The 27,725-nt window shown below is 41.0% G+C and overlaps 1 protein-coding gene across 9 annotated transcripts in view; it reads right to left on the bottom strand.

Annotated features, from left to right (window-relative positions):
* srpk2 (SRSF protein kinase 2) overlaps nt 1-27,725 on the bottom strand; it is a 47,013-nt gene that overhangs the window by 12,384 nt on the left and 6,904 nt on the right. For 6 of the 9 annotated variants that reach the window (XM_077517395.1, XM_077517393.1, XM_077517391.1 and 3 more), the window contains 4 exons: nt 3,306-3,457; nt 1,818-1,926; nt 253-340; nt 44-131 (listed from right to left, as the gene is read on the bottom strand). In XM_077517395.1, the coding sequence (XP_077373521.1) occupies nt 44-131; nt 253-340; nt 1,818-1,926; nt 3,306-3,457 (437 nt within the window). Of the gene's footprint in view, nt 1-43; nt 132-252; nt 341-1,817; nt 1,927-3,305; nt 3,458-24,412; nt 24,967-27,725 lie in introns of those variants that run through there. The other 3 variants (XM_077517397.1, XM_077517398.1, XM_077517396.1) reach the window with 3 other exon arrangements.

Here is a 27,725-nt window from a genome sequence, read left to right as displayed (position 1 = left end):
TACACCTGTTGACAACTCTCATTCATGACTCTGAAAAAGATACGAATGCCGTTGACGCCAGAGATCTTGAAGTCGTCAATCAGCTGGACCACCATGTCCTTGTTGGGGTCGGCAGGGTCGCTCTCCCTCACCTGGAACACACAAACACACAAATAAATAAATAAATATTAAAAAAAAAAAAAAAAAAAAAGTTGAAGGAAGTGGATGGGAAACACCAAAAGAGAAAGACATGAGAACCAATCGGACGCTCACACATCGCAGCAGTTTGATCTCATCCAAGGCCGTCTCAGTGTAATGTTGGGCGCTCTTCACCACCTTCATGGCCACAAAGTTCTTCACTCTAAACGCACACACAGAAAGATCCATCAACAATTGGATTGTACAGGAAAAAAAAAATGTCCCTCATCACCTTCATCACACTCCCACACTGACACCAAGCTGGCAAATGTGTTCGAGAAGAATACAGTCATAATGATGCATAAACGCAGTAATTATGATGCATCATGAACTCATAAATATTGTTTTTATGTCTCATGGGTTTTGTTACATGGGTTGATAAACATCGATTTGAAAAAGCTCATGACTAATTTTGCACAGAAAATAAGCAAAGTCCATGTATATCAAGTGTATGTAGTTGCTAGTTTATTGCTCATATTGAGAGGTGGGTGGAGTAGCCAAAAATTGGACTCAAGTAAAAGTCGCGTTAATTCAAAATAATATTACTCAAGTAAAAGTAAAAAGTCATCAAAAAAAAATCACTAAAGTAAAAAAATATTCACTGAAAAGAATACTCAAGTACTGAATAACTGCCTGAACGTGAAGTCTGAATTATTTTTAAAAACAATGTCAGACAGACAAAAAACTAAGATTATGTGCAAATGCTGGCATCGTCAAGTCATTAAAAAAACAAAAACAAAAATTGAGCTGGAACATCAGTGCAAACAGACACGTTAGCTCAAGTATGCACAACTATTCACAAATTTTGGCGTAACTCGACCGTAACGGCTACACGTGAGTTTCTTAAAGCAAAAGCACCAAGACGTCATATTTCAGATGACGCTTTCAGGTTCTCATCATGCCTGCCAGTCTTCAACCAGGGTCACACACATTTCCTGTATATAAGCAATGCCGTCCATCCAGTTTCTCGACCGCTTACTCCTCACAAGGGTCGCGGTGGGATGTTGGAGCCTATCCCAGCTGGCTTCAGGCAGTAGGCTGGGTACACCTTGAACTGGTCGCCAGCCAATCGCAGGGCACACGGAGACAAACAAGCATCCACGCTCACAATCACACCTAGGGACAATTCAGAACGTTCAATGAACCTGCCATGCATGTCGTTGGAATGTGGGAAGAGACCGGAGTACCCGGAGAAGACCCACGCGGGCATAGGGAGAAGATGCAAACTCCCCTCAGGAAGGCTGCAGACCCATTCCCTTATTGTGGCAACGGGTTCAAGCAATTTACAGTAAATTATTTCCTATGGGAAAAATTGATCTTGAATTTTCCACTGTTTGTGTGAAGGGCTTGTACAAACACAGTGACTCTAAGTGGGGACTGTTACTTATCGACAATAAAGACTGATTACTTAGCGCGCTTCAAGTAACCCAACGCCAGCTCACTAGACTTCCATTACTGTAATTAACACCGACAGCGTGAGTAAATATGGTGTGTGTGTGAAAGCTGACACTGGGTTAATGTTACGCTCATCCATTGTGCCAACTTACGAAGAAACATCATGAGCTTTGGTGTCAGTGTAGTGCGGGTCCGATTTTGTGGTGAAAAGAGAGATGTTGTGAACAGGTGTGTGTGTAACTCACTGAATGTCCCAGCATAGCCACACGGTGGAGAAATGGCCCCACCCCAACTTCCTGATCACATGGTACCTCCCGTTGAACAAATCTCCGATCTTGACCGGATGGTAGCCTCCTGAGAGACACAAAAAGAAAAAACAGGTGGTCTGAAAAAGTTCTACACAAATATTGTTGATTTTGTTGGTATTCCAACAGAAGTGTTTGGCACGAAGACAAGTCTACTTTGCCAGGTTTAAATTTATTGTAGGCAGATTTTATTGAACACAATTATAACAAAGATGCTCAGAAAAGAACTATACGATACCTAGATCGGTTAACCTACAATTCATTATGATGTGAAGAAGAAAATAAAAACAATGGGGGGGGGGGACAATGAAAAATATCAATTTAAAATATGTTGGTGCAATTTTGACAGAATTATACTTACTAGTTGGCTAGCAGCTAGCTAGCTAGCTAGCTAGCTAGCTAGTACTAAGATGTGCAAGAGAGACAGACAGAAACAAAATGTAGAGCTAGCTAGGAGCTAGCTAAAATCGACAAGACTGATGTTTAGCTAGAGAGCTATTAGACAGACAGATGCTTAGCTAGAAAGCTATTAGACAGACAGACAGATGTTTAGCTAGCGAGCTATTAGACAGACAGACCGATGTTTAGCTAGAGAGCTATTCGACAGACAGATGTTTAGCTAAAGAGCTATTAGACAGACAGACAGACAGACAGACAGAAAGATAGATAGATAGTTAGATACAAGATGTAAAAGCTATCTAGTAGCTAGCTAAAATCGACAAGATAGGTGTTTAGCTAGAGAGCTATTAGAACTAGATCGAGTAGACAGACAGACAAAAACAAAATGTAGAGCTAGCTAGTAGCTAGCTAAAATTGACAAGACAGATGTTTAGCTAGAGCGCTATTAGACAGAGACAGATGTTTAGCTAGAGAGCTATTAGACAGACAGATGTTTAGCTAGAAAGCTATTAGACAGACAGACAGATGTTTAGCTAGCGAGCTATTAGACAGACAGACCGATGTTTAGCTAGCGAGCTATTCGACAGACAGATGTTTAGCTAGAGCTATTAGACAGACAGACAGACAGACAGACAGATGTTTAGCTAAAGAGCTATTAGACAGACAGACAGACAGAAAGATAGATAGATAGTTAGATACAAGATGTAAAAGCTATCTAGTAGCTAGCTAAAATCGACAAGATAGGTGTTTAGCTAGAGAGCTATTAGAACTAGATCGAGTAGACAGACAGACAAAAACAAAATGTAGAGCTAGCTAGTAGCTAGCTAAAATTGACAAGACAGATGTTTAGCTAGAGCGCTATTAGACAGGCAGACAGACAGAAACAAGATGTAGAAGCTAGCTAGTAGCTAGCTAAAATCGCCAAAGGTGTGTAACTAGAGAGCTATTAGAACTAGATAGACAGACAGACAGACAGACAATCAGGATTGGTGTCATGTCACTGTGTATGTCACTGTGCTCCATCCTGACCTTTGCAGTAGTCCGTTGGGTCCTCCTGCTCCTCATCGTCGGAGCCCAGGATCTCCTCCTCCGGCTCCGGGGGCCCCGCCGGCTCTGGGGGAGGCGGAGGGGGCGGCGGAGGAGGAGGGACACTCGCCGAGGCTTTCTGCTGCGTCTCAGGCCTGCCGACGACAAACGAGGCGACAATATAAAATGTTTGCCTCAAGTGTCTTTTGGTCTTTCCAGGAGGTGACTCACAGCGGAGTGCGTGAGCTGCGAGTGTGACTCAGACTCGGATAACAACTGGTGACATTTTCCTGTATGTAGCTTTAAAAAAAAATGTCAGCATTGGAAGTGTGTGCGGCTGACAGGGATCCCAACCATAAAGAAAAGCCCAGGAAATGATGTCATTAGTGTCTCTGGAAGTGGATGAGCGGAAGCCACAGCTGGTTATTTCTTTGAAAATCATCTACGGAAACATTTTCACTTCATTGCCTCTTTAATGAATGTTCTGTTAATGCTCTTAGGTAATAATTTTCAATGTTTTTACACCAAGTACCACCAAAGCGTTCTAAGACTAAGTAAGTACCACCACTACACAGTACACACATAAGTCAATAGAGTAATTGGACTTTATCAAACCAATGTATTTGCATACTTTGCATTAATGCATAATATGCTCTGATACAATAAAATGCTTTGTTCATTAGAAACGTACGTAACTTACGCAAATTAATAGTGTTCCATTTTTTTCCCATGATACACATGTAAATTGAGTTCCAAGCTTGGTCATGGAACAAATTAAACAAATTAGGTACCCCAATGTCCACAAAAATCATATGTAAGCACAAAATTAAAATGACATCATTCTCTCCATCATCCTCATCAATCCCGCAATAGTGAAACAAAAACATCAGCATCAACACAAAGCCAGCTTGTGAGAGCTGCTCTCAACGGCGGTCACAAGCACAGACACATGATCTCGTTGAGTTGCCGTGGCAACTGCAGCGAAAGACGGGGTGCTGGGTTATGGGGGTGGATTCTGGGGAATCCGGGACTCAAGGCGTTAAAAGTGATGACGACGACGAAAACGTCAGCTTTCCCAGAGCTGCTGTGAAGGGTGGAAGATAACTTGACATTGAAATTTCATTGTCCATCGTTTACAACAGAGTCTGTCCTTGCATTATGGGATGCTTTGTCAAACCAGTCACATACGGTATTTATACATCACTTCTAACGCTCATTTTTTTTTTCCTCATGTGGTGGTACCACAACTTAGCCACACCTCCCACCCCCTCATAACTTCCTGGATACGAGCCGAGCACCGCTAGAACATTACAGTAGGGCAAGAAAGATGGCGCAGCCTGAGAGACGGCGGAACGGAGGCGATCATACCAGCCGCAGAGAGAGAGAACGAGAGAGAGAAAGAGAAAGACAGGTTCAAGGTCACATGACATTTAATGAGGTGCACGGTCTTTAAAAAAAAGTAATCAGGCAGAAGTTGCGAGTGTGTATGGCTGTATGGTGGAGTTTGTCCTCTTGAGTGACGTGAGCGACTTTTGTGTAATCGAATTATTTGAGTTAGTCAATTTTCACTTATTTTCTACACCGGAGTAGACTATACACAGTTCTGATCAACTGGATCGGATGATCGGTAAATATTTTCTATTTTATGCAAAAGTGGTGATCGGGTGCAATGCCATAATTTGCCAATTGAACTAAAAGATGTTCGTTAGTAATTCAATCAATCAAACCATCAATCAATCAATCAATCAATATCGATCAAACTGTATTTATATAGCACCTTTTATACATTCAAATGCAACTCAAGGTGCTGAACAATTAAAACATCCATAATACAATAAAAAGAAATTACCACCCCTCCCCCCAATAATTGTACCCACAAACACACACACTACAACATGGCGGGGCACAGAAGAACCCTGTGAGGAAAGGCACCCAGGCCTAGTATGGAACGTATTTTCCCGTCCTGAAAAACGGTTCACTATAATGCACAAACCTAGACGTGAAAACCAGAGTTGAACAATAACTGAAACTAAGCAAGGAAAGTTCATTTTCACCTTTGCACGATGCAAAACAGAAACCCAGAACAAGTCCACCCTTATTATCATGCATTTTAGGTCAAAGAAAAGACATCTTCAAAAGTCCAGCAGTGCCAATCAGTTGTTAGTAGCACGCCCCCGTCTCCTGGCTGAAGCAGCGCTAAGTACTTCCCCCTTCCCCTAATGGGGACTCATTTTCACATTAGAAGAACCAATTTGCTCCTCAACCGCCTGTGTGTACACTGTCGCCATAGCGACTGTGATTGGCTCCAGTTTCACTGTTACCATCAGCATGATTGACCTTCCAAGAGTAAGGACCATAACGGGTAAACATACAAGCTCCAAAACATTACATTTATTCGGTGACCTCAGCCTGTTCATCAGGGATAAGGACAAAGGCAAAAAAAACAAAAAAACAAAAAAAAAACATAGTTAAAAAAACAAAAACAAAACAAAAAATAAATCGCCCATTTAAAGTCAACAACATTGTTTTTTTTTTGTTTTTTTTTGTGTATGTACAACTTAGGAAAATATGCTAAGGAAAATATGCTAACTTACTAAGCTAACGATACACCATATTAGACATTTTGAATCTTTGTGAAATTGGTTCAAAAATCTATATCTATATGTTGATTTTTTTAAATTTATTTGTTTTTTTACTTTATTAAGGATGCGCCAAAAATTGCTCAGTGTCACATTTCAAATTATTTACATTTTTTGGAACACCCTACATTTATAGATAATCAGGACTGTCTGCTGGAGAATTGTCTGTTCTTCTGATTGGAACAGACTACAGAAGACACACATCAAAATGACTGATCTATTTTTGCCAGAAGTCATCAGCAAAGTGTTGGCCTTTATCATCGAGTCCTCCAGACATACAAATATTTACCCACGCGACTAAAAACCCAAGGAGAAATTGTTTTTATGATTCAGGAGGAATGAGCTTCAGTCAGCTATCAAGTACAAGGTCAAACTGTTGTCTGTGGTGCCTCTGTTTTTTTTTTTTTGTCTTGAGGTTACGATGAAATGTGATGAATGTTTAGGGCAACCGCTAACTGATGAGAATCCCATTGACAAGAGTCAGGGACAGCATGAACACTGATTCCAGTCGATCTCCGACACACTCAAGGCACCTAATGTCAATCTATTAATAGTTTTCATAACCTGGAATTCGTCATGCACCAGTTATTTTTATAGAAAAACAATGTGTCTTGCTTGAAGGCTTAAATGCTTATTCACACCGGATGCCTGGCACTTGACAAATCTAAGAGGGTGTGACAATCATGACACGGACACAAAGGACTCTTTGCCAATCATGCCGCATTAGAATCCCATTGCACAGCGCTCTGCTTGTTTGTGTCTGAGCAGTTTGGCTGCTGTAAACTGCTGACTCGACAGGCCACAGCTGAAAATGTCAAAACAACTTCCAAGATTTACCCTCTAAACAGGATGTCCTTTTCAACACAAATACGGCACACATGCAAGACTGCACTGTCACCTTGACCGACAGGTTTTTGTCCTGCAGATTGTTACTGAAATGCCAAATACTGGCTAAATAACTGGTGAGTGTACTAAATATATACTGTACCTAACTAGTACCATTTATAAGTGCAGCTCCATCAAAATTATACAACCACCTATATCATCCCATCCAGACATAATGTACAGTACACAGTTCATAGGTTCCAGACTTCATTGATTTCCAAGGATTTTCACGTAACCTACCAACACAAAGTACATACGCATAACGACCTACGTAACTACACCTACATGGAGACGTCTACCTACCTACAAAGTACCAATCCATACCTAACCATATAAACATATCCAATGTACTTTCCTATATACTGAATGCACCACAACAATTCTATTTGTACCTATTCTAAATACCAAGTACCTAGGACCTCATAATACCTCCATATACAAGTACCTACCAACCAAGACCTATGTTCCTACTTATTCAAGCTTTTGAATTATATACTGTTGAATTTGGAGCCAATCATAAGAAGGCGTCATGCCATATCAGCTACGACAAAACTTTTCAACTTTGCATTTACGTGTGTCTGAGTCATTTCTATGAAATTGTCCATAGCAATTGGCGTTGACCTCTACCAGAGCAGTTTCAAGGGTAATGTCCCAAATTTAAAAAACAATTTAAGCAGGATGGCCAGATACATTTGATTGGCACACACTCGGGACAAAATCTATCAAACAACATATTGCTTTTATGCGGTTGCTGGCTTCTCCAAAATTCTATGTTATGTTTCTTTGTCTTCCACTATGACTTCCAATTCCATCGCCCCATCACTCTACGCCTCATTTTGTGTTGTGGCGCTCTCCCAAATGTTCCATGGTAAACCATCAGAGCAAACTAAAGTGCAAAAAATATTATTTTCTCTCCCACTTTTACACCTGTTGCCAATTGAACTTGCAATTTTAGTAGATCACATGCAACACGCCAATAGCGAGCCCATCTGTTAAGAGTTCAATTGCGATTTTGCCACAGCTATTTGGGATCTTAGTTAATCAGGCCCTATACATTCTTAGGCTGACTGCTTCAAACGTGATGAGTCAGTCTTTAACATGTCTGGTTATCACCTTGGTAACTGAGGTATTTTTCCTTAGTAACGAGCATCATCATCATCCTCTCTGCTCAGTCTTAAGGCGTGGGATTCGCACTGCCGGTGTCCTTCAGGTCTGCCAAACATTCCAAAGGTCTCCGATTGATTTGCGTGCCAGCCATTTTTCATTCCCCTGGCGTATCCATCTTGGCCTGTGTCGGCGGAGCAGCTGACTCATTCCCTGCTCTCCGGAGCACATGTCTGAGTCCAGACCTGAGACCTGACACTATTTTCAGGGTGAAATGCCCCCGCGTAACCTCTCCACATCCATTTTTGATACACCTGCCTGCAGGTCTACAGTATAGACTGCTTTTAATCCTCTGCCTGTCTGAGCACAGATGTCTAAAGACACATCAGCCCTTGTGTAGTTTTTGCTTTAAGCCTTACGATGTACCCCAAATGTCTTTCGAAACCTTCTGGTAGGGAACCCAGAGATGTTAAATGCATGCTCAAGGACACTTCAACACGTCTCCTAATCAATTTCCATATTTTCTTCCTCCTCCAGTTCAATGCCAAGCCTATAACCATAAATCAGCGACTGTGATCCGCACAGCCCAATCAATCAATTTCTTCTATTGCATCCATTTACTTTAACACTTGTCCTCATTAGGGTCGTGGCCGGGTAACTGCAGCTTATGCCACTGACTTTTGTGTGACAGCACACTGAACTGGTCACTAGCCGATCAAAGTTCTTCTAATTGGCCTGACATTTCTGTGGTTGAGGGTTTGACTCTCGGCCAGGTTATTCTGGCTTTCTCCCTCGTTTGAGAAAAATGCAGGTTAGGTTCTAAATTGTCCAGGGAGTGTGAATGTTTGATTGGTTGGTGACTAGTCTCATCCAAAGGCATTTGGGACAGACTCCAGGTTACCCGCGACCGTAATGACAACCAGAGGGAAAGAAAAAAGGATGGATGAATTTACAATTCACTGCATATTGACTTTGGTGCCATTAAACCTTGTACAAATCAATTAAAACACACTATTGATAATACACGGAGCACTTTGTCTTTTCATTCGAAGACAATGCATCAAGATCAACAGGCATCCTGCTGACTACTTCAATGTCAAGTCATATCATCCCTATTTGAACTATAAACCTCAACATCCATTTAGAAGCCAGCCATGTTACAGACTTCTGTAAATAAAACAAATAGGCCATGCTTGATATCCGCAGAGTCCAGGCCTCACCGATCTATACGGGCTCTATCGATCGACTGATGCTGAACTTCACCCCGAGGGCCTCCGACAAATACATGACCACACGCAGTGCGATGTGTCGACTTTCAGTGCTGCAGAGGCTCTGAAAACAAAACCTAATCATTAGCAAGGGCTATGCAAAACCCTGTGGCGCATGCAAAAACGACTGGCGCTAGTCAAATTGCGGAGTAAAACCTGCTCGGCGAGAAATATGTTTGCATGGCAGGAGAACAAAAAGTATTCCTTCAACAAATGTGGTGGAAACAGACAATTCTAGCAACTGTTTCATGTTCCTTTTTGTCCCCTAAAAAATAAAAATTTATGGCATGTAAAGTTCCAAAGGGTTGAACGACTTCAGATTTTGCAGTCGACGCTAACATGACAATCGACGTTGATTAATCGATAAGATCACTGCTGGAATTTTTTTCACTTGTCAGCTCATGCACGCCTTCGCCTCTAAACACGACCTCGCTCATTTATTTTTCCGGCCAACTCCGGTTGCGCTGGCCACACCCCCAACTCGTTCATCCAGTCACATTCAGACACTGGCTCATCCCATCTTACTTAATACCTTCATAGAACATCTTAAAAATAAAGAGGTTATTGGTCAACAATGTACAGTTGTAACCTGGCAATAACCAGATGGATATGCGCCGCTATATATGCGCACCTCGCTGTTCAACATTCAACAAGGAAACGGTGAGTAACTCTGCAAGATCAGAATTAATTGTAGTATACATTCGTCCATGCTGGGTTTGTTTATTAGACCCTGCATCAGCGCTGGCTTCCTGGTTTCGTCACAGTTGCATATCCCACCCCAAGCACAATGTCGCTATGTGATTGGTTCGAACCACCATGGTTTGGAACGACAGTTATCGGGAGCGGTACAAGACGTATTCTCCGGGGTTGGTGAACTCACAAATACCGTGAGAATTCATCCTGCGAGAGAGCAAGGTCAGTACAGTTGTGCTTGAAATTGTATTGAGGGCATGTAAACTTATGTGCACACTGTATGGTGAGAAAAAAAATATTAATGCCCATAAAATCCTAAATACTGTGGCAATTGTTTAATTGTGAGGTTGAAGCTGACATGAGTAGAGCTGTGCATTTGCACTACTAGTTTACGATACTGACCGACCACTACTTATATTCAGCCAGGTGCCAGTGTTGCTCACGCCATAACAATGAATCAACTTCAAGCTATAAATGCACAGTATTCAAGTCAACGAGTATTTGTCAAGTCATCATCCCCCATTTAATGCATACTGGTTAATCTATATTTTGTAAACATGAGTCAGACTTGACTTTAAATAGCCTCAGCATACACAATTCTTAGCACCTGTACAATAGAATGTCAATTCTAACTACATTTTGATATATTTTGGGGCACTTAAGGAAAAATAATCAAATTTCAGGGTGTAAGAATAAAATGTACAGATTCATTGCTGTTCAATGTTAAAATGTGTCAAATGTGACTCAAACTGCATGAAATAGATACTGTGTATTGGGATCACAATTTGTGGTTGAATGACCGTTTCAAACATAAATAATATAGGCAATTACTTTTTATTTTTTGAGGGGGCTGTGTAGCCACAGACTTTTACGACAGTACAAAAAAAAAAAAAAAAACACTAGCCTAGCATTCAGGGGATCTACACGCATACCCGCTGGGTATCCGCCATTTGTCCCATTGTGTGGCGCACTTAACTCTGTATAGTGAACGCATTCACACACTGGACTTTCTGTACTCACACATTCCGATTTGACAGCCGCACACTCACCCCCAGCGGGAAGCCATGCGTGTTAAACGTAAACACAAATGTAAAAGAAGCACAACATTGTAGCGTTACCGTGACTTGCTGTAATAAATAGCTTTAATAAGTAGATATGTAACGATATCCAAACATCACGAAACGATATCACGATATGACGGTCACGATACGATAATTATCACGATATAGTGGGGAGGTTGGAGATACAAAAAATGTCACAAAATTAAAAAAAGAAAAAAAAAAGAAAGAACTCATACTTAAACAAAAACAATATTTTGTACATTTGTACATTACAGCAATGCACAAACAACCTTGACGCATGCACATACTGAGTTCCTCCACATATTGACTCTGTTCACAAGCATATTACGTTCCCCTTCATCTGACAATTAGCGCCGATTTTAAACATAGAAGGGCCAAAACATGGCGTATGAAAATTAAACTGCACTAAAAAAATAGCCACTAAATGGTGCTAGAACTGCATAAATGGAAATCAACTTAACTTTTTTAAAAGATGTGCTGGTTTTAATATCGTGACATGACGACAACGATATATAAAAATGTAACAATAATAATGTGACACAGGCTCTATTTTCAAGGATATAGCATCTGCACCTTGGCACAAATGCTGGTGAATCCTGATTTTCATATCAGTGCAAGGCTCACTGCGAACGTTTGTCAATTTGGTCTCTGCCAAGTTGGGAATCTTGGAGATGTATTTCCTCTTGCAAATCCATTGACTGGACACATTAGGTACACCATTGCAACCAAATGCAAATGCTGTATGAAGATTTTTAGAATATTTTGCTTATTTAGCTCCACAAAAGGGACAGCATGTTAAAGATGACTTGACTTGACTTGACTTAAAAAAAAACTGTGGGTATGTACGAGTGCGAGTGTATGTCCTGCACTACCTTATTCGTAAGACCCAGCGGCGCAGTCGCCTTGCACGTGAGGCTAGACTCCATCGCTTCTTCAAAGAAAATTTATTTTCCATGGATCCAAAACAATGCAAGAAAACACACGCAAGGCTATCTGTTCTCCTCTGTGCACACACACACACACACACACACACACTCTCTCAGTGGTGTTGAGAATTTGGGTGGCGCCCTTGAGTCACATGACATCCTGACACCCACATGCTCAAGATCCTTGACAATGTCCATTTGATTGGATATGTGGAATGACAAAGCATAAATAAATAGCTAGCTAGCGTAGAGGCTAATGTAATATTGGTGCATATAGAGAACTACAGCAGGAAAAGATGAGCATGCTGAAGCCGTAGATAGACCTGCAGTGCAAAATAAATCACAGCCTGCTTGTGCAGGAAACCATAACTTCCTTGGCAGAGGTAATAAGAAGTGGGATTTGGATGACAGCAAGTGGCTGGAGGCTTGTGTGAAAGGCACGTGTGCTTCAGGAAGGGGCCCCACCAACAACAGTTGGGAGAGTGTTCTCAGACACAACATGGACACTGTTGTCCAGCAGACCGTGACTAAGACTGACACACTGTGTGCGTGCCAATTTCTGATATTTGCGTGACCGGCTAAGAATAAAAGGCAGACAAAAGTTGTTTCTTCAAAAATCTAACAATTCTTTTTCATGCTTTGACATATTTGAATTTTATTTCATTCACAAGCTTTATTTAATTTATATAATTAGTTATTTTTATTTTATTTAACTAGTGTAATTGTATTTAATTGTATGTAATTTCATTTAATTATTTAAATTTCTATCACATTATTAATTATTGAATTTTGTGTTTAATTTTATTTCAAATTAAATTAAATAAACTTTTTAATTTAATTGGAAGCATTTCATTTACTGTAATTGACTTTGTTTATTTTATTTCATGCATTAAATATAATCAACTTTGATATGCGCATGGCCATGATCGTATTTCAATTTATTTCACGTGTTTATTTGAATTTTAAATTGAATTAAACAATTTTTCATTTAATTGGAAGCATTTCATTTACTGTAATTGACTTTGTTGTTTTATTTTGTGCATTAAATTTAAACAACTTTTCCGCGCATGGCCATGATCGGATTTCAATTTATTTCACTTCAATGTATTTTTATTTTATTATTTAATTTTTGATTTTATTCTGCCCAATTATCTTGTGTACCGTATTTTACACATGCATTTTTTTAAACAAAATATTAAATTGAAGGGGGGTGTATGCACTATTCCATGTATTTATTTATTGGGGGGTTTTTTGCACACTTTTTTTTTTATTTTAGCAAAAAAAAAAATGTGTATGCATCAGTGGCTCTCAAATTAAATTAAATTAAATTAAATTAAAATTCATTTATGGCTGTTATTTCTTTTTATGTGCATGGGACCTAAAAGTATTGTATTTAATTAAAATGAACTGAATTCTGTTTAATTTAAATGGTATCTATTTTGATTTTATTCAAATTTCTTGATTTTATTTATGTAGTCCATTTTATGCATATGTGTAACATCAGCAATTCAATTCAGTTCAATTCAATTCAATACATTTAATTTCATTTTACACACACGGGCATTATGCAACACCGCGCGCACACACGAACGAGGAGGTCATTAACATTCCACCGACTCGATGCAGCGATGACCCAACGTCACCCGAGTCTGCAGAGACTCGCCTCCGTCGTCTCCCTCCATCTTCACGCGTTTCACCCTCATCATCCTCCGCCTTTCCCTCTCGCGTACATCTTTACTCCATCCTCTCCAGCCTTCCTCTTCCTTTTGGCATCATTATCCTCTCTCACCCCCGAAGGCTATCTCGCCTTTCTCTCACACATTTATTCCCCTCCCTCGGCCTCGTCTCTTTATCATCTCACATCAAAGCCGCCGCACAGGAAAAAGCGCCGACTGAACGCGTTTAAATTGAGATGTTAAAAAATGAATGGCTGCAACTTTGAGCTTGCGATGCCGTTAAAACTCACAGGGAAAAGTGAGGCGACACAATGACAGGCTGCAACAGAGACGTCAGTGGCAGATTGGAGAGAAAGAGACTGCAACGGCGGGTCAACAATGGGACGCTGAGAAAAAAAAAAAGCGGAATGTTTCAAATGCAAAAGAAACCGACATTGTGTGGTTATTTGAGAATAGTTGATATTCAATCATTTCAAAGAATTTTCCTGCACAGCATCTTACTGTAAGTTTTTACATCAAGATGCACTAGGGGGTGACCTTTGAACCCAGTTGAGCAGCCCAGCTGAGGCGCCCGGTGTTCATCAGATCAAGTGTATCACCATGGCAACGGCGCGCTACTCGGTAGGGTGTCCTGTTCCCTCACTTATTCCCATTACTGATTAACAAGCACGCATCATCTTTAATTGAGTCGTCGGCTGGCTCTGAAGTTGCCAAGCTGTGTTGATACATTTGAAGTGAATGTAACTTTAATTATTACTCATTTTATTTTATTAAACAGCTTTTTTTTTCAATATATTTTATAATTAAATTAAATCTTTGTGGTGCACTTTTGCAGATCAATGAATTCCTTTGAGGAGCAGCTTTTTTTTTTTTTTTTTTGTTTAAGATAGAGCTCAGAATTGTTCATTCGGCAGTCTTACCGATTCAACATCTTATTGTAAGGAGCAACTTTATAATTTTGCGGAGCAATTTTTTTGCAGGTTAATTGCAGGGGCCTGGAGCATAGGCTTTGTTGAACAATAAAAACATGACAATATAATAAATGAACTTTTCATTGCTTTTCTTTTTCTGTATAACTAACAGTTATTTCTTAAATGCACATTGTGTAAAGCAGCAAACTGTAATTTCTTGTTTAGAACCACAGGTATGTTGAGTTGAAAAAATAAACAGAGTTCAAAAGTCAAAATCAAAACTACGGTTCTGGTTCTATTTCGCATGCAAATTTTCTCCCCAGAATTCAGAAACTTATTTGTCTGCTATTGTGCTGTTGAAAGTTGGATGTTCTCCACCTTGTGCTGCCTTTATGCGGTACCGTAATTATGATAAATACCACATGTTGAGTAGAAAATTGCACGTGAACGCCCCCTGTCGTATTTTCTACTGGAGAACTGGGAATCTATTTTGATACCCGAGTTTCCGAGTTGAGTCAACTTTTCAAGTTTCAATATGGCGGAGAGCGCATAAGGATTTGTGAATGGCAACACACTTATAAGAGCGTTAACGTCAATTTTGCTAGAACAAAATCACATGAACTCAGTCGTAATTAGGAGTTTCCGAGTGGTAACGTCCATCTTTCCCATGGCACGTGAAGACAGGGTTAATCCGGTTCTAGCCAGACGTCTCCGAAAAGTGTCAACCAAGCAATGTGCTACCTAGCTGTGTTAATCTTAGGTTAGCTTAGTTAATTAGCATAGCTTCTGCCTTCATCAGAACAATACTTGTCAGAAATGTCGATTCTTCGCTGCCACGGAGGCAATGATTTCTGACTAGCGACTGACTACGCAAAGTGTTTAGTCTCATCAGTGGCCAGCTGACGCGCGCTGCTAGCTAGCTGGTGAAGGGTAAGTAGCACCAAGCTGTGCCTTAACATCCAACTACCAATGGGTGATGTGAACGATGCAGCCCAGTAAAGCTTTTTGGGACGTCTCGGCGGTTGATTCTCAATTTTGCTATTCTACGTATCGCAAACTGCGATATGAAACCGCTTATTTTGTGATTTGTATTTTCTTTATTTCGAGCTTTGTATGTTTTTTTTTTTTTTAATTTCAATGTTTTAAACTTCGTTTTTCAAAATGAATTGAATTCCTTTACCTGCATTGAATTTAATTCAATTCAGTTGAGCTACCTGTCTGATTTTACAGCATCATTGAAAAGCCTGAGAAGGATGAAGATAAATCTTGCCCTGTTATTTATTTTCACTGAATGAATGAGGACTACGGGCAAACAAATGTGCAAAATAAAAATAATAATAATAATAACAATAAATAAATACATACATAAATAAATAAATACATAAAAAGGGGGGGCAGCAGGACGATGTCACTTATGTGATTCTCCGTCGATGTTGAGTTGGAGGCGCGGGTCGTAATGGGAGGCATTAATGGAGGACACGGGGCAAGGGCAGGCAAGCTAGTTTGCTTCATCAGATATTGTCGTGTTGCAGCTTGGCTGGGTGCTGACTCCTGCCCGCTTTTGTGTGTGTTTGTATGTGAGTCATGTGTGCGCCTATAGCAATGTGGGTCAGAGCAGAGAAGATGGTGGCGGACACACGAGCCGGTTGAAGCTATTTACCGTGGAAATTCTAAAAAGCGGGTCGCATATTTGTGGAGGCTACTGCACTTAAATAGAGGGAAATATAAAAATGTAATTACAAAACTCATATTTGATTCAACTCAACTATGTGTTGAATCCGCATGGGCCGATTGCCGGTTTGGCGGTTTACCGTGATTTTAAAAAGGTTGTAATAACAGCTAATACTGTCTGTCACTGGTGACAATATGATTCGCTTAAATTAAAAAAAATAAAATAAAAAAATAAAAAAAGGTTCCATTGGGTACTAGTTAGCCCTCGGACAACATGAGTAGCCCACAGGTGTGTTTTAAAAAATAGCTCACCAGTGATGCTGCACTGTGACTTACTAAAATGAATTAAGAAGAATGTTAAAATTCCTATTATTAAACATAAGCTAAATATAAACCTAGTTAAATACAACTAAACTGCACTCAACCAATGTAACTGTAGGATTAAATAAAAGTCTAATCCACAATCTCCAAACTATTGTTTTTTTCCACTTTTGTTAACAATTTGGACCACATTCGCACATTCACACTATTCCTCAACTCGTTCTTTTTTTTTTTTAATTCCTCAACTCATTCATCTTGTTTTGTTCCGTTGTTTGCTCATTCTCTTTCACTCTCTTTGTGCCAAGAAAACTTTTTTTTGTAGTGACTGATTTATTAGCGTTTCAGCACTTCACCCCTTCAGCTTTATTGGAACAAGCAGCAATTTAATCAAACAAACGCATGAAACGACCTTTAAATATAACCTTGTTTGTACACCAACAGATAAACACCACGATAAATGAATAATCCTATTAACTGGAGATAGACTATTTGTAAAAAGGCTCGGAGACACAGCCCTTAACAAACAAATCAATCAGGGGTCAGCCTAAAGCCATTAGTTGCCCCCGTGATAAAATATATCCCCTCCAATCACCCAAAAAACATTTGCACCAATTCGCCCTCCAATCCAAAGATAATCAGTTTCGTCTTCGGGTTGTAAATGAACAACAGCCAGGTAACACGGGAAGAAGGCGGTGCATCGGCACGGCCAACTTGTGTTTCAAGCCGGGTGTCGAGTAGATGAAAGAGGAGATGAGATGGAACGTTTTCGTCTATGTTGGAATTGAAACAGCTGCATGGGCATGTGCTACTTGGACATTTGCTACCCTCAATTCTTCCACCTCACTTTGTGGTCACTTTTCACCTTTCGCCCGAATTGGACGTCGCGCTCCATTAAACGCACGGTTGCTCAACTATGTTGACAGAGCACACGCATGCAAACACACGCATACAATTAAGGGCGGACCAAACAAGTTGACATTCATCCAATGTCTCGACAAGCAACTGACTCCTAACCCTGTTTGTTTCCAGAGGCCTGGATCAGTGCTCAGAGAAATACTACACAACAGGTGTAACCCACAAGGCCAGCCCGGGCTAGCTAAATTGTTTGTTGTAGCCCATTCAAGTATATAAAGTGCGTATACGTCATGTTTCTTTCCAAAATGACTTTTGGTCTTACAATTTTTCTACACACTCCCCATCTGCGCGTGTTTAGTAAATTAGGCGTTCCCGGATTGCTCCATTCTTACCGGTAAGCGCCGTGCAAAGGCGACGCAAACCTTTAGTGAATATGGTATGCTGAGGCACACTGAGCAACACACTCGAATACAACTGAACAATCACGAACAAGTTACAGTACAGTACATATTGATACAGCTTAGCTTAGATCTTACCCCGGGTTTTCACCGGTTGCGGTGCGGTTGCGGTGCGGTCCGGCGACGCAAGCAATTAGATTCCATTCATTCGAATGGTGCAGTTTAGACCGCTTGCGGGTGCGTTGCGTGTCGACTGCGGAAGGCCTGCGGCGTGCCGCAAGCCTTCCGCAAGGATAGACCTATTTTCTATTTTTGCCGGACGCCGCAGCGGTCGGCCTCCGGCAAATGGCAAGCTAGCACAAAACACATCGAGCGGGACAGGAAGACCGAGGCAGTTTCAAAATAAATTTTCCGGTTACCTTTCAGAATAAAACACTCGCCAGCTCCTATTTTGCAAGCTTTCAGCAAAACGTGACGTGGGCGTCGCCGGGCCATGTGCTCATTCACGGTTTAGACACCAGCGAACATGGACGAGGAGAGGTTTATATTGGAGGTGGAAAACCACAAAATAATATATGACACGGCACATCCTTTTTATAAGGACTGTAATGTATTGTGAGTTTGATGTTCGCGATTGCTTGTTGTGCCCGTCTCGCTTGCCGTACTGAGCGGCAGCCGGACGCGGAAGACAGAAATAAAGAGTGGACCCGCACTGACCCGACTCTCGTTATTAATATACTTTACAAGGACAACCAAAAAAAGGATGCTGCATGGAATCTCATAGCAGAAGAAGAAGAAAAGGTTAAATCAAAAGAAGTCCACCTCTCTTTCTGCTTCTCTGTTGAGCACAGACTTTCTGTATGTTTGTCGTTGTGAAATGCCACATGATCGCGCGCGCGCAGTCCCGCGAGACACGTTGGGAAGTGGGCGGCGACGGAGCTGCCGGACCGCAGCTGTGCGGAGCCGGTGTGGATTGACAAAAAAATTGACCCGTCCGGAGCACGCAGTCAAGACGCACCGCACCGCAACCGCACCGCACCGCAACCGCATCCGGTGAAAACCCGGGGTAACCGGATGTCGCTTTGGTTGCTGGAAACAATTTTTGTTGTGAAAATTCATGTGATACAACACTTTTTTTAAAATTGACAATTACATCTGTGATGTGACACCATTCACTTGTGATTCAAATTTCAAATCACAGCAAAATTAGTCGCAGCGACATAGTTGCAGTCCTCATCCGAACCCTGGTAGACCCACCATGACGACAAAAGGCATCATCTTCCGCCGGACACTCCTTCTAAACCCAAATCAGTTCAACCATCCATTCGATAATTTGCTCCGACACACATAAATCGCCCAATCTGTCGGGCCTTACTCTCAGCAAACAAACCTTTCATCCGAGCGCCTTAGCACCAGATGGAGTTGTAGACACAAGCACCATGTTGAATAAAAAAACCCCAAAAAGAAAACATCCCAAGTAAAGTTTGTCACAACTTTAATCGGGACTCTAAAAGCACCACAGGGTGAAATTGTCTGTTGTGTCGTGGAGGTGTAATTGCTTGCAGTTTTTTGTTATACACGGCAACGCTCCGGTCTCATCCGCCTTTCCAAATCAGTTACCCTCTGATACTGTATGCTTTTTTTCCTTCTATAAACTATAACCGGTCTATGTTTAGTTATCAGCAGACACAACCGAAATTCTCCATCTAACACCCTCCAGTCCTGCTCTAATGAATACATCTTTGTTGGGTATTTCAGGAAAAAAACAATCGGGGATGAGCCCTCATGACCCCCTGCAGTCACGACACTGTTACGCTGCTCCTAAACTGGCCGATGTGCGTAGGGAAAACAGACACGGGGCTGTGTTGTTATTCGATATGTAGGGCAGCATCAACACTGCGAGTGTAGTTCTTGGCCAACAGCAGCCGAGCGACAATGGGAGCTCCGCTTAGCTCTTAATTACAGTCAGAAGAGTGCGAGTCCAACAATGTCGGCACGGAGAGATGAGGCCGTGATTACGGCGTGACGCACGGATTCCAAAATTCCTATTGATTATAATTAGGGTTAAACCTTCAGCCTCTTCTACACGGATGTCCATAGCACCAAGCACCGAGTTTATTGAGACAATACAAGGTTCACCTGTAGACATGACTTAAATAATTCCATTCTATGCGGTCTAAGTGGCTGGAGCATTTTCAATCACTAATATTGAACAAACTGTAGTAAAACACGTTAAAAAAAAAAAAAAGCAAAAAAAAAAGCACATTCATAGTTCATACACATCACCACCACAAGTGAAGCCCAGACATTTAACACGCAAACTACCTAATGGGTAACAGGTAACGAAGTCTATCCTGACCTCACAACAGCCAACTTTACACTCGCATTTGTTGCCTCCCACGTAACTCACCAGGCCAGGTCGCGCATTTTAAAGCCACAACTTATTCAAATATACAGATGTGTAGAACAGTAATATCTGCACCTCACATCAGAGATGGGAAATTCAGATCCAGGTCCAAAGAGTAAAAACCCTGCCACAGTTTGGCTTTAGCTACAGGTGCTGGCAAATAAACGAGGTCATTACGAGAAGTACCTGTGGCTAAAGCCAAATTCTTGTAGGGTTTTTACTTTCTTGAGCTGGATTCCCCAACTCTGTATCACATACAAAACAAGCATCCCATTGCCCAATTAATCAGCAAGAAAATTGGTAGAATAATTGACTGTAAAAGTATTTGATAGTTCCAGTCTTAATACCGTAATCTCTTGCATATTCAAAGTAGAGATAGACCGATATGTTTTGTTTTGGGGGGTTTTCAGGGCCAATGCAATGCCGATTATTAGTCATAAGGGAGGCCGATAACAATATTTGAAACCAATGAATATTTAGTAAATTTCAGTAAAAAGGGGTGAAAATATTGGCATCAAATTTTTTTTAATTCAACTGCCAATCTTGACTTTGTTGTAATGTCTTAAAGCATTAATGCTTATAGTACAATTGAAACTACTTTTATTTTTCCATCTTAGACAATGTACTTCATATTAAATTTCAAAAAAAAAAAAAAAATGTTCAAGGTTATCAGTAGGGCTGGGTATTGCCGCCAACCTCACGATACGATACGTATCACGATACAGGGTCCACGATACGATACGTATTGCTATATGTATCCCACATAAGACACATTTTATTTTGGGGTTTTTTAACCAAAATATAGGAAAATTGGTACATTGAGACACATGCCATGTTAAGTTTATAAGTAAATACATGTTGATATTCTTCCTCTGCTTGAATTTTTCTCAGCAAGACACAGTGTCCAATCACTGGTGAGCTATTTTTGCATTATTTGAAGGCAATTAACTTCAAAGACGCTGCTGGTTTTTATTTGTTAGGTACAATGCAAGCTGCAAAGGCAAACGTTAACAGCCTATTTAAAGTTAACCAGCAATATCGATTCTGACGCCTGCGTATCGATACGTGTATTGTAATGAGGCCCGCAACGATATATTGCCGTATCGATTTTTTGAGCACACCCCTAGTTATCAGTACGTCTTAAAAAGTCAAATGAAAAGATGCACTGGTATATACCATAGCTCAGTTTTTACCAATATTTTAAAAACCCTGAAATCTTAAATTTTCACATTCCTTTGTTTTAATGTCGAACAAAAACAAAAGGTTCTGAAGGTTCCCAGGGTCAGCAGCATCTCATAAAGTTACCTGGAAATTTTAAATAAATAGTTCCCCGACATTAAATTGGTTTTAGCATTACCTTTTATCGGCCGTCAGATCTTGAAAAAAAGGCCAATACCGATATTCGTCAAAATGCCCATTATTGGCGCCGATAATTGGCCAGGCTGATTATCGGCCTACACCTAATTCAAAGTCACCACCAGTCACAAATTCGAATGTCAAGGTTGTCGCAAAGATCCATCATTTATTCACCTTTGCCTCGTGCACAAGGCGTCATATTGACAAAAACTCTGACAAAGCGTCAGGTAATCAGATCGCAGCGTTCCCCCGCTATATCGCGGCCCCTACTACACGCCGCGTATACCGCGTTGTGGACTCAGCTGAGATAAACTCCAGTGACCAAGACCATGAACCCTAAACAAGATAAGTATGAAGTGGATGGAGGTAGAAGGAACATGAAAAAGTGCCGATCGGAGAGTCTGCTGCATCAATACAGTACTGTATCTCAGTAAGATGATAGATGTGAAAATTTGTGCACACACTGCGCTTGTGGCAGTTTGAAGGGCCTGGCGTAAAGGCCGCCTGATTGTACTTGGCACGCCATCGGAAGCTACCTGAGTCATCCTGTCTGCTCCTCTGCCCGAGGCGGTGCCCGTCAGATCGAGATCTTTCAACGCTAGCACGCTTAAGGCCTCGGTCAGCTTGTATCTAAATAGATGTGGGTTGTAAATAGAGTGGTGCCTTGTCATACAATTTTAAATTGTTGTGTGACAATGCTTGTAACACTTGTTCTTGTCTCAGCCTGAAAAAAATGGTATCAAACATACCTACTTTTTCATTTTAGCTCTTAATAACTGAGAATGTAAAGAACGAATGATACAGATTCAAAACAAGAGTATTAATAATCTGATATTTTCGCTGCATTTACTCCCGCCCACGTGTTGTGAGATGTTCCGTTATTACCGTTCTTTGTCTGTTATGAAGTAGAGCAGCTGAGAATGCCACATTGTTTGCCTCATGGCGATTCTCAACAGATAAGAACGTCGCTGTGTGAGGAGCTGCCTCATTGTCTGACCAGAGGGGGGGTCGTGTGAGTGAACCCACGCCGCTAATGTTGACAGTCTTGCTGTGCAATGGGTCCATGCTACCTCCATGGATCGTATAACTACTGTGTGAATGCATCAACTTGGTTCACTGAAGACTGACATAGTCTATATTGCTTATAAAAATATGTACGCTCATTAATGATTCTAAAATGTCTTTAGTGTATACAAAACATGTTAGGTTTAGAGATAATTAAGCTATCAGACATGTTATGTAAACATTACTGTTATTAATGAAGCTAATAGGGCTGTGAATTGCCTAGTGCCTGACGATTCAATTCGTATCACGATTCATAGGTCACGATTCGATTCGATACCGATTAATCCCGATACAAATTTGTAAATCGATTATTGTGATTTTTTTTACTCAAATTTAGAAAATACTATTCAATAAACTTGTACATGTATACTGTAAGATTTGTATGAAAATGTATTATTTATTTATCTGAAACTTCAGTCTTATAGCTGTGAGCCACTATATTTAACAAACATGTTGTAATCTGTTTCATGTTTGAACAGCATTGAAATATAATATTAAGGCTTAATGCTCCATTAATATAACATTCTACCATGCTTAAGGTGTGAATCCTAACCCTAAGTAAGACATTTTGTTGAATATTTTTCCATCAAAAATGGATGTTTAAAAATCGATTCGGCTGCCTATTGAATCGATTCGAGAATTGCGAGCTGTAGCATCACGATATATTGCCGAATCGATTTTTTTTTAACACCCCTACAAGCTAACATACAGGTTTTTGGAAATAGACTAAATAAACTCCATTAACGACAGTGACAAATTGTTCTGAACAAAGACCTTTCTCTCTGGCTCATGATGATTTTCCGAACTGCTGCAGCTAGCTAGCAGCTAGTGCTAACTACTGCCTTAGCGGACTTAATTGACAAAGGGACAGTGTGAAGAAATTTTTGCCATGTAGGGGTGAACTAATAGAATGCCAGTGACCTAAGTTCAAACTACAGTGCCGCCGAGAGACCGCACTTCACAAACCTATCACCAATTACAACGTCCTCTAGGTTTGTCTCTTTTGCGTATCCTATCCGTAGCAGAAAGATGTCAGTCTTCAGTAAAGTGAGGTGCGACCAGTCTTCATATGCGTTTTTGTAAATGTTATTAGTCTTAAACTAAACTTGTATGTGATTTTGTGAACACTGAATACAGTTAGAGACTTTCGATTAACCTATAAGGCGGTCTTACGGTCTTAAGTGTTTTGTAAACATTACAATCTTTAATGACCTTAACTTACCCATTTTTGTAAACCTTGAATACATTTTGCAGTTATCCATGGACAGGTAGACTACAAATTGTCTTGACTGTCTACAAAATCATGTACTGTGTATTAGGGTCCTTGAAGATCAGTGTCGACAAATACATGTTGGGATTACAGTCTTCAATGAAAGCAATTTAGGGTGTATTAAAGACAATCGGGAGTCTTTAATGTTTACACAAACAAACATGTACAGTAGCTTCACTAGAGACTTGAAGGAGAAGTTGTTTCTCGCTTAGCATTATGTGACGGTTCTGCAATTATCAGGGTGTGCGTCGCCTCTCGCCCTAAATCAGCTGAGATAGACTCCAGCACCCCATGACCCTGAACAGGACAAGTAGAAAAATGGATGGTTGGTGGACGCGTGTGTGAGCCAGACAATTCAGGCTCTGCATCCATTGTATAAGGATGCTCTGATCCATCAGCAGCATGCGTTGTTTTGTTTTGTTTTGCTTTTTTGACCCAGACAATGGAAGAAACCAAGCAGACAAGCGGGGACGTGAAGCCAGAAGGCCTTGCAGCATGCAAGGTGCTCAAACGGGAAACATGAGGAGGACATGCTGGCGGACACACGCAGAAGCAGGAGGAAGGGGGAGGATGACGACGTTACCTTTCCGGGGACGAGGATTTCTCCGAGTTCACTGACATGAGCGGAGCCTGTTAGCCGCTCGCTGGCCGAGGGACCAGAAGCGAACAGAGGAGGCGCCTTTTTTTTTCTCCCTGCTGTTCGGATCTTGCTGGTGAGGTTTCTGAGTGAAAGGAGAGGAGAGGGTTACTGTCTCTCTCCCCTCCGCCTCATCCTCCTCTTCTGTCCTCTTTCTAGAGGATGGAGGACAAAAACGAGAGCTGAAGATGATGACAGGACCACCTTCCGTCCTCCCTCCCTCCCTCCCTTTTCCTTCCTTCACCTTGCCTCGTTCTCCTCCCTCCTGAGGCACCCCTGGTCCACCAGCTGCTAAGGAGGACCCTCCGGAAGAAAAAAAAAAAGACGTCCGTGTATGTGCCTGCCTTCTTTTTTCCTGAACCTCTCGCTGTCCTTCCCCACCGCCTGTGCCAGGCCTTCTGCAGCTCTGCACAACAACAGAGCCCAGAGCCCGGCGGAACATTCCACTGCGTGCGCGTGTGGAGGGGTGTCGCCTTGTGACAGCAACAGGGAAATAAATGTATTTTTTATTTTTTTTCCCCTTCTGGCGCACTCACTCTCCCCTCCCCTTGCTCCACCTCCGACCTAGTCCCTCCCCCATCTTTCACTCGCTCTCCCTCTCTCCCAATTGCCTTATTACGACATCCTGTTTCTCAGGGCAACGCGACACAGATCTGACCCCCCCCCCCCCCCCCCCCCCTTCTTCTTCCCTCGCCTCGTTATCTGGCAAAATCACTGCCTTTTCCCTAAACCTCATCTTCATTGCTGCCTCTTTTTTTTCGGAGCATTATTTTATGGGCAGATGGGTGCACTTCTACATGAGCGATCAGCTCACTGTGAGGTAGCCAGAGGGTGTGCCATGATGTTATTGAGTGTGCGTGTGGGGGGGTGGTGGTGGTGGGGTTCTGTCTCGGTCCCTCAGTCTGACCTCAATATTAGTCTGTGGGTGCACCGATGCGTTTTTATGTAGGTGTGTGTATGGGGAATCCTGAGGTAAATGCTATACTCAAAGTGCATAGTGGGAAGCTCTATAGAGTAGGAATGTGGGGGAGTAAAAAAAAGGAGATGCATTGATGCAGTGTCATAATGTAATGAGACAGCCAGATACCAAAGAAATGTGGCACGGATATAAAATGGATTGCTTTAAAAAGGTAAGAAGAAACCGAGCTCTGCCACCAATAGCGACAAAACATAATTAATGTCCCTCCTAAAATGGAACAACTGCCTATAAAAGGTTAGACCGGGGTGTACAAAGCATGGCCCGTGGGCCATTAGAGGCCCGTTGATGATATCTGTAGCATCCCGCGGCATACACAAAAAATAAGAGTTTACTATACCACCAATGCTATTGGGTGTATATATTAATTAAAATAGTGGGTGGTTGTAAAACCCACATCCCCCATGGGTGTGACCTGACAACTTTACCACCTACAGTTGAAAATAAAATGGTCTTAGCTAGCTTTTAAATATCTAAAAAAAAATAAATGTCCATGTATAATACTTGATTCTGGATGATTTTTATTGTATTTTTATTTATTTAGTACTATTATTTAGCAAAAACATGTGCTGTGTACCCCCCCCCCCCCAAAAAAAAAATGACAATATGGTCATATAGTAAAAACCAGTAATTATCTGATTAAATGTAGGTTCTTGTTTAGGTCAATGTTCACTACACTCACCTAGGCGCTCACAAGTCAGTTCTACTCATGTGAATGTGTCCAACCTTTTAAATGTCACCATATAAACATCAATTCAAGGCAATTAGGGAATATTATTTTCAAAGCATTCGCTAACAAACAAGCTTTTTAAATCGAGCATGTCAAAAACATGTTCTGCTACACAAATCGTTAGTTTGAATGTCAAAGCGTTTGTAAATGGACAGCAAGTAGGTCGGCAATTAACAATTCATTTATCACCCACTTTCCAATTACAGTACAAGTGCATGCTTGATTTTTTTTTTTTCATCTTATGAAATACCAGCAAAATAATCTAACAAAGGTATCTAGTCTTGATAATAAAACTGCCTGCTTAAAAGCAATGATATCCATGTTGCAAAAAAAAAAAAAAAAAGGCATCGACGTCTACTTTCCCACATGAAAGAACGACATCATGTCTCTGGGCCAAACTTTTGTCCTCATTCTCTACTCACGTGGGCCAACGGCTGCAAAGAACAAACTGAATCTTTACCACCAGAGCAACACTTGCGCCGCGATGCACGCTTGTTTCTTCTGCATATTTATTTTCACATATCCACTTTTTGGGGATCACATGACTGATGATGATGATGATGTTGGAATAACTTCAGTGAACAAAACCCTGGCTGACTTTGGGGGGAGGTCACAGGCTGAGTACTACACTCTGAACTGGCCAATCACGGACAAATGAGCATTCACACTTACAATCACATCAATGGACAATTTTGAGTCTTCAGTGACCCTATCATGCATGATTTCGGCAAGTGGGAGGAAACCGGGGAGAGAGCAACATGCAAACGCCACACAGGAAGGCCTGAGCGGAGATGACAACTCAGAACCTCTTGGCAGTGTATAACTGAGTTGTAGCTACTTGTTTTTATTTATTTATTTTGAGGAGAAAAAAAAAGTGATTACAATTAGGAATTTCAGCGCATTGTCATTGCGAGGTGTTGTGTGTAAAATTTGCAAGGAAAACAGTAATATTATTTTTGGAACAAAACAATAATTTCTTTATTTTTGGAACATGGCTATAACAGAGCAAAATGTGAAAACAGTAAAACTGGATACTGTACAGATCACTGACTGCATTTTGCTCATTTACAATAATATATTCTATATGGCCCTACTAGTCTAAACACGGTATTCTGATTAATAATGTATTTGTAAAATATAAATTAACCAGCAAAATCCGCACGTTATTATCCATCTCAAGGGTCGGCCATTTTACCACTTGCTGTCGACTGAAAATGACATCACAGTTGCTCAGGTAACGACCAATCACAGGTCATCCTGCAAACGTCACATGACACGTGACTAAAGTCAGAAACCATCGGAGCCGTTATTGGTCGTAACCGGAGCACTGAGCCAACTGTGACATCATTCTCAGTCGAAAGCAAGTGGCAAAATGGCCGCCCCCTGATGGATAAAAGAGTTGGACTTTGCAGCTTAATTGATATTCCATAAACGCAGTATTAAATCAGAATATCGTGTTTTGACTCGTGGGGCCTCAAAGAACATAGAACTATAAAGCCTTTTTTTTTTTTTTTTTTTTACATGACTTAGATACCAAATAAAGATAACTTCCA

This window comes from Festucalex cinctus, chromosome 3 (assembly GCF_051991245.1).
Source record: "Festucalex cinctus isolate MCC-2025b chromosome 3, RoL_Fcin_1.0, whole genome shotgun sequence".
Lineage (NCBI taxonomy): Eukaryota > Metazoa > Chordata > Actinopteri > Syngnathiformes > Syngnathidae > Festucalex > Festucalex cinctus.
The sequence above is the reverse complement of the archived record's forward strand: the minus strand, read 5'-3'. Positions and strand labels throughout refer to the sequence as shown.